Below are 7,504 nucleotides of genomic sequence, written 5' to 3'. Positions count from 1 at the left end.
CTCACATTAAAGTAGTTGATTTCTTTTTTTCCCAAATAAAACCGTTGACTAAGAAACCTGATAGCTGGTTTGGGTTTATGAGATTTGGTCCAATTGCTTTGTTTTACTCGCAATTCAGTGACCACTAAGCTATCATAAAGCCCATCTCAAACAGAGTTCGACCCACCACTGGCCACCCTAAAGACTGAAATTACCAATTACAATGTATATATGACAGCCAAGATTGGGCAGTTGGGTAATCGAGGGAGGGAATGGCGGGCGGAAACACGGTGAAAAGGGCAGAGCAGCTGGTGGAGAGAGCAATGAAATGGAACGATGCCTCCCATGATGCCTCGCACGTGTGGAGGGTCAGAGACCTCGCCCTCTCCCTCGCACGAGAGGAAGGCCTCTCCTCCAACCCTGACTCCATGGAAATCGTAAATGAATATATATTTTGGTTTCCAGTTTACTTCCCTCTTTGTACTGAAAAAATTAGTTCAAGTCTTGAAACTTATTTTTGAGGCTCCAAACTCTGAGCTATTTCTCTGAACTGAACAATTGATTGGGGATTCTGCTCTATTTTATTTATTTGATCTTCTACTGGAGTTTAGAGGCCTTAGAATCTGTTTCATGTGTTTAATTCCAAAGCTAAGGTCTTTCACTGTTCTTCAACTTTTCACTTCCCTTCTGTTGATTTCCTTCTAAATTTGTCTTCTGCCTTTGATTTTGCATGGCAGGTAGAGCTAGCTGCACTGCTTCATGATATAGGTCCTCTTCTATTCCTATTCTCAAAACCCTTTTCGTCCCCAAAATTTACTGATCATTAATAAATGTTGGTTTCTTGTTCTGCTACAGGTGATTACAAATACTTGAGGTTTGTATTTCTAATATTTGCATAAGTACCGCGTAATGTGTATTAATTAACTCCTATCTGGCATTAGAGTTGCTTTTCTGTTTCCTAAATACAGTCCATTAGTGCATTCCTTCTTCTAGTTAAGTTAGCTTTAGTATTGCGCTACCCAAAGACTGTTTTCGTTTTTCATTTGCTCTGATGTTTGAGTTCCTTCATTGGCATGCAGGGATCCATCTGAGGAGAAACTTGTTGAGAATTTTCTTGAGGAAGAGGGCATCGATGACAGCAAAAAGATAAAGATATTAAGCATCATAAAGGGAATGGGTAAGTATGAGGATTATTGTTTAGCTAATCTTGTGCCATTTCTGCTTTCATATATGTGACCCTACTATCTTAGTCACTAAAGTATCCTCATATCAATCCTATTCAATAATTGAATGTCAAGTAGGCTTCTCCTTGTACATTACCAGTGTTCTAAGTATCCTTTATTATGAGCTCCTTGGTTTAAGAAATGAGTATGACTGATGTCCTGTTTTTTCAGGGTTTAAAGATGAACTTGCAAGGCTAGGAAACGATGATTTTCCCCCTGAATTTGGGGTTGTGCAAGATGCTGATCGTCTTGATGCAATCGGTGCAATAGGTAATTTGTGTGTTATTTACCTTGTTTTATTCAGTTTGTGTGTTAGCTTCTGAAGGAAAATTCCTCACCCATGATCTGATACGAATGTTATAAGCTCGAATTTTAAATAGTTTCATAGTGTATACTTGGCTGACATGAGAAGAAATTATGTCCTCAACATTTCTTTTGCCTGTAGGGTGGTTTATATAACACATTGCTGGCATAATTGCTCATATGCATGCTCACATAAAGATATCTGTACCTTTTTTATGCTCTTTTCTCCTCTACGAATGTAGCTCACACAAATAAAATACCCATAAGTCTTGTGCTGAACTCAAGTTCTTTGATTTCAGGAATTGCTCGCTGCTTTACTTTTGGTGGAAACAGAAACAGAGTGCTTCATGATCCTGCCATCCAGCCACGATCAGACTTATCCAAGGAACAGTACATGAAGAAAGAGGAGCAGACTACTGTGAATCATTTCCACGAAAAGCTTCTCAAGTTAAAGGATTTGATGAAAACTAAGGTAATCAGATGTGTAAGGCAGTCCTTCTAGCCATAACCATGATTGGGTGCATGATATTACTTTAGTTGTCCATATATGTGCTATCGCAAGTATTCTTAGCATCTCTTGTGCCATTGAGTTTGAGAATTGATGGAAATTTCAGGCTGGGCAAAGTAGGGCTGAGAAAAGGCATAAGTTCATGGAGGAATTCCTTAAAGAATTTTATGATGAGTGGGATGGGAGGGCCTGAATGAGGTGATTTCCAGCACCTAGATGCAGTATATAATTGAAGAGAGAAAAATGAGAACATAAAGGCACAGAAATTACCTTATGAATTTTCTGTTTCTTACTAATTTAAATTTCAGCATTTTTCTTCTAGTTAGCCTGCTACAGGAAGCTGGCTTGTACTATCCTACATTTCAAAATTACTTGTGACCCATGAACAACGTTTTGTGGGAGGGCTATTTTCATTTCTGAATGGACCAATATATCTACTGATAATGTGAGCATGCTGTACCTTATTAAACAATAAACAGGTTGTTGGTGAAGTCACTTCTATGTAACTATTTCCTTATTTTCTATCTTCAAATCATGTTGAATGCCTATTTATACCTGAGCCAACACTTATCATTGTTCCGAACTCAATTATAGGATGTCTATTTTGATAAGGCTTTCATGCTTTTTTTCTACGATATGTATAATGTTCAAGCTCATATTTGTACCGTAAATATGTCAGATAATACATGGACAGGCTCTTATGCAGCGGTGCTGTATATATTATTCTTACTCATTTCTTTTGCCATATTTCTCACCTATACCTTTATCATCCACCAAGGACAATGTGAGCCTTTCTTGTCCAATTCTCACCCTAGTCAATATTGCTGATTTTGAGTATGTTGCTCGGCCTTGATGAAACGTGTGTAGGTGATTGGAGGTTCAATTTTGTTCGTTGATTTTGATTAGGAATGAAACCATTCAGGTTTGATGAGCGATCAGGGCTAATCCAATAATGTTTGGATAAAAAAGCAGCGCGGAAGATAATCTGCTTCTTGCCTCCAAAATGGGCAGATTTTCAGCCTCTGAAGCATCGTGAATATTGGTAATCCCAGAAACCTCATTTGGAAAGCAGAACATGTAGGACTTTTTGCAGTAAAAGTGATGGAAGGATTGACTGAATCTTTGATGGACAATGAATTTTTAATGGGAAGGCAGTGTTTTTACAGGCCTTGTTACTTGAAACAAATGTCATGTTTGATTTATTCATATGTAGCTTTAATGGCTCAGATGACCGTAGAAATACTTACATAGATCAGTAGTTACCAAATAATGAACAATCCAATATATATATATATATATATATATATATAACAAATCCATTATTGCACCATCCTAAACATAACCAAATGTATATGGTTCAATAGCATCAGTGCATCTGGAAAAAGAAGAAGACTGAGGAAACATAATTATTAACAGAAGGCTTATTCAATATATTCAAGTATGCGTCTTCAGGTAGTTTTGAAGCTCTGATTCGTGGCGCTCGATTAGGTTCACCTTAAGGCCATGCTTCATGTACATGGTCAATGCAAGTTTTGGTGCAACAAGATGATCTTTCACCACCTTCACGCGGTAACGGTATATGATTGAGGCAGCAGCAAACTTCATCTGATAATAAGCAAAATCTTTTCCTAAGCAGAGCCGAGGACCTCCATTGAAGGCAGTGAATTTGTAGGCCGACTCACTCATATACCTGCCATCTCTTAGCCATCTCTCTGGTTTATACTCCCTGCAATCTTTTCCCCATATGGCTTCCATTCTTCCCATTGCGTAGATTGCATAAATTACTTTTGTTCCTTTTTTTAGCACTGTTCCATCTGGAAATACTTCATCTTCAACAACCTGAATGATCAATAAATCAATGTTTAAATGACAGAGGATAAGTTAATAATTAAGGGGAAATAGGGTTTAGAGAAATAGGTAGAGTTTCAGTCACAAGTTTCTAAGTTTTTTTTTTTTTTTTTTTTTTAATAAAAAACCACGAAAGAAAAAAATTGTGAGTATTGATATTTGAATTTCAATTCTGCTAAATATTATATTTTAAAGATAATTATATAAATCAACCGAATTAAATTTCGTTTTAAACCTCATATAGTCTTCACTTAAATCTAGGTGATCAACTTATTATTTCATTTTAACTATTTGATACTCCTAGGTTATGTGTCTTGACCATAATGTGCGGTTAGGTGAACAACAAACTCACCAAAATCATTCCTAGGCCACGACAAACCAAGAGATTAGCATGAAAATAATGTAGCCTAAGCTTTGATGATCTAAAACTCAGAATATAACTCAATTAAATTATACAATTATTATTAAGAAGTAGTATCTTGTAAGTTTGAGATTTAAATTTTAATATATGCAATTCCTTACCCTATCCCAAAGTATGGTCTCTTCCTTAAAAAAGAAAGTTTTATGATTTAATAAAAAAATAATAGCACTAAAGTAAAATTGCGGTAACTTGAATAGGAAGAATTATGGCAAAAGCAACCTGAACATAGCTTTGGTTAATTTCATATTCCGATCAAAGAAATTAGTTATGCCAATAACCCGCCAAAGATGAAAACTAATCATTGATGATTAAAAGGTAGATACCTCCTTGTGATCAACAGGGACGGAAGGATACAATCTCAAAGCCTCTGATAATGCAGCTTGCAAATAATCCATCTTCTTTATCTCCTCTGCTCTAAATATCAACGGCCCGTTTTGCATCTCTTGTCTCTCATTAATAATTCTGCATATCTCTTCAAGAATTTTTTCCTCCACCATTGGGTTCTTTTCCAGCAACCAGAAAAACCAGCTCAATGCCACCGAAGAAGTATCTCTTCCGGCAAGTATGAAGTTCACACAAATATCGCGCAGGAACTTGTCTGAAAATGGCTTTCCTTGTTCATCTTTCAACCTCATAAATACTGTTAACAAGTCTGATCTCTGCTTCTTCTCTTCTGTTTGTAAGGACAATTCCTTTTTCCTTGTTCTGATAACTTCTTCAGCAAATTGGTCCACGCCCTTTATCGATCTTTTCAGCTTCTTTTCTGTTCCCAAATCAAGGAACCTCATGGTTTTCCATATACATGTTGGCGTAACGAAACGTAGCAAAGTAGCCTCAGTTGCGTCCTCAAAGGCTCTGGCGAATGGTATTTCGGGCAATCCAGGACGTAGACACCCGGGGTCAACCCCAAAGGCTATCATGCAAACATTATCAAAAGTTAACCTCAACAGGACATCTTGGAGATCAATGGAGATTGATTTGTTCACTGCGTTTTCCAAGACAGGCAAGAGCCTGGCATGAACAAGCTCGAGCAATGAGTCGATGGTCAATTGCCTGAACTTAGCCGAATGGAACTCAATGCTAGCTGTTTTCCTCTGTCGTTGCCAGGTATCATCATCTGCACTAAATATCCCATCTCCGAGGAGATCACGAACGGTGTCACGGAAATAAGGCCCTTTGGGGAAAACAGAGAATTTGGTCTTGAGAAGATGCTCAAGGTTCCTAGGATCAGCAGTAACCACGCAATTGAGACTACTAAACCATGGACCTTTGAACTTGAAAGTACCATTTTGCTGGCAAAGTATATCGGAAATCCATTCGTACATGTCGGATTGAAGACCGGACACTAACGATGGTAGCATACCTAGGAATGGCCACACAGGCAGGCCATAACGTCTTTTTTGCCTCAAGGAATTTATAGTAATAAAGATGATAAGCGAAAGAATTAGCTCCAAAACTTGAAGATCTCGTAAGAAAAACAGCCGCCCGGAAACAAAGTTTCCAAGAAAACTATCATCGGAGGAAGAGGAGGAGGAAGTTAGATTGCTGCTAGGGTTGATCATGGTTTTTGGATGACAAGATACGAAAGGAAAATTGGCTAATTTTGCATGGGGGAGGGGTGGGGGGCAATGCGTTATAAGGGATAGGACATTTGTTTCTTGGCGTGCATGTTTTGGCCCAATTGGTTTGATTTGGTGAGCTGAAATTTTTGTGTAGCTGCTTCACCCAATCTGTGACTCGTAACAAATTCTTGTGAGCGGGCAATTTCTTAAAATTGGGAGTTTTAACAAAATCCAGGGCTCATCCGGAAGTTTCTCCCGCTTATGGAATGTTTGGGCAAAGAGTAATGAGAATGGGAACAACGCTACTTGGTTGAGTGTCAAAGGCGAGTTTCTACAGATACAATTTACAAATGTTTTGTGAGATGGGGTGCAAATTTGGAGCATGATAAAAAGTGGGTGGCGACGGATAACCTAAATGCAACTATTTTTCGCAGGTTTCTTTTAAGGTTGTTGCTTGCAAGCTGATTATAATAAAATTGAATAATCGTAGTGTGGCGTCGGTAATTTGGTATGGTTACTTATCTACTACGCCTAACCATAAATCATACCACTTGGCAAACAACCTAGCCAATATTTTGATTACTTGAAATAGTGCTTTACGGTGTTTTGAAGCCTTTTCTTCGAAGAAAAAAAAATGTTGATTTGGCTGATTAATCTTTCTCGAACTTTAATCCATTATTACACTTTTTTTTGAGAGATGATGTAATTCCACAAAATTCGATTCTAAAGTTTCAGTTTGTTTATAAAGGGATTAATTAGCATTAAATTACATATGGTCAATATTTTAATTTTAGGTTAACTTTTTTAATATAAAAGAAATTATATTCTAAGAATTAAAAAAAAATACAAAATTAAGTTTTAAATTTTAAATCTGTTTGATATCACATTTTAAAAATATTTATATGAATCAATTAAATTAAGTTTCGAATTCATTTTAATTTCACGTATATATAAATCAAATTTAATTACTTTATTTATTTAAAAATTCTTTTCATGATATTGAAATGATCAAATATTGAAGTTCAAGCACATGATATACCTCTTATTAAATTATCGTTAAGTTGTTTCTGACTAGCTAATTTGGTTACTTTCATGAGATATTGAGAAGGAAATCATTGGATCAACTTGGAGTGAAAATTATGGTCAATAAAATTTGTATTGGTATGCTAGAGGTGAAATGCTCTCTTTTTAATTAGCTTGGTGGCAAATAAAATAAATATTATTATAAAATTATAAATACAAAACGAAAATATCAAATTCAGTACCGTGCTCCACCAAAGCTCCGCCCAAAATTTGACATGTAAAAAGCCCATTGAAGATTAAGCCTCATTATGAAAAAATTGAGCCTCAGTAGAGGTGAACAAAAATTGATATAAATTGATTAAATCGATTGAAACAGAGTGAATTTGATTGAATTGATTGAATTTATTTAATTTTAATTATAATTGATTTTTTAAATTGATTAAATTAATTAATTCAGTTGATTTTAGATTTTTAAAATTAATAATCGTATTGATCAAATTAATCAATTTTTTAATAATTAAAAATAAAAAAATTGAGATAAATATTTTTATTTTTTATTTTTTGTAAAATATTGTTAAAATTATTAAATTTTTTAGTAATTTTGTTTGAATGATACTAGAGTTTGAATTTTATTGAA

The 7,504-nt window shown here is 35.6% G+C and overlaps 2 protein-coding genes across 3 annotated transcripts; one reads left to right on the top strand and one right to left on the bottom strand.

Annotated features, from left to right (window-relative positions):
* The first annotated feature begins 237 nt into the window (after nt 1–237).
* On the top strand, nt 238–3,182 carry LOC111309222 (Metal-dependent phosphohydrolase). 2 transcript variants are annotated; one of them, XM_089749567.1, is made up of 7 exons: nt 238–416; nt 717–747; nt 835–853; nt 1,059–1,156; nt 1,374–1,472; nt 1,805–1,977; nt 2,881–3,182. In XM_089749567.1, exons 1-7 carry the CDS (start codon nt 252–254, stop codon nt 2,917–2,919), a joined length of 624 nt encoding a protein of 207 aa, XP_089605693.1. In that variant the 5' UTR covers nt 238–251; the 3' UTR covers nt 2,920–3,182. The 2 variants fall into 2 exon arrangements, with proteins under 2 accessions (XP_089605693.1, XP_022763934.2); XM_022908199.2 differs by lacking the exon at nt 2,881–3,182 and adding an exon at nt 2,120–2,530.
* Nucleotides 3,183–3,285: 103 nt separating this feature from the next.
* On the bottom strand, nt 3,286–5,930 carry CYP86B1 (cytochrome P450, family 86, subfamily B, polypeptide 1). Its single transcript, XM_022906734.2, has 2 exons — nt 4,606–5,930; nt 3,286–3,852 (listed from the first exon to the last, which is right to left on the bottom strand). Exons 1-2 carry the CDS (start codon nt 5,842–5,844, stop codon nt 3,448–3,450), a joined length of 1,644 nt encoding a protein of 547 aa, XP_022762469.1. The 5' UTR covers nt 5,845–5,930; the 3' UTR covers nt 3,286–3,447.
* Between the last annotated feature and the right edge of the window lie 1,574 nt (nt 5,931–7,504).

The sequence above is a fragment of the Durio zibethinus genome, chromosome 2 (assembly GCF_047325235.1).
Source record: "Durio zibethinus cultivar Kanyao isolate XHJ-2024 chromosome 2, ASM4732523v1, whole genome shotgun sequence".
In the NCBI taxonomy this organism is placed as follows: Eukaryota; Viridiplantae; Streptophyta; class Magnoliopsida; order Malvales; family Malvaceae; genus Durio; species Durio zibethinus.
Note: the sequence above shows the minus strand (reverse complement) of the source record. Positions and strands in the feature narration are given on the sequence as shown.

Coding starts and splice junctions, on each gene's coding strand:
- LOC111309222 (XM_022908199.2), top strand. CDS start 252: ATGGCGGGCGGAAACACGGTGAAAAGGGCAGAGCAGCTGGTGGAGAGA. Junction 417..716: donor ACCCTGACTCCATGGAAATC/GTAAATGAATAT, acceptor TTTGCATGGCAG/GTAGAGCTAGCTGCACTGCT. Junction 1,978..2,119: donor AGGATTTGATGAAAACTAAG/GTAATCAGATGT, acceptor TGGAAATTTCAG/GCTGGGCAAAGTAGGGCTGA.
- CYP86B1 (XM_022906734.2), bottom strand. CDS start 5,844: ATGATCAACCCTAGCAGCAATCTAACTTCCTCCTCCTCTTCCTCCGAT. Junction 3,853..4,605: donor TCCCTGTTGATCACAAGGAG/GTATCTACCTTT, acceptor TTGATCATTCAG/GTTGTTGAAGATGAAGTATT.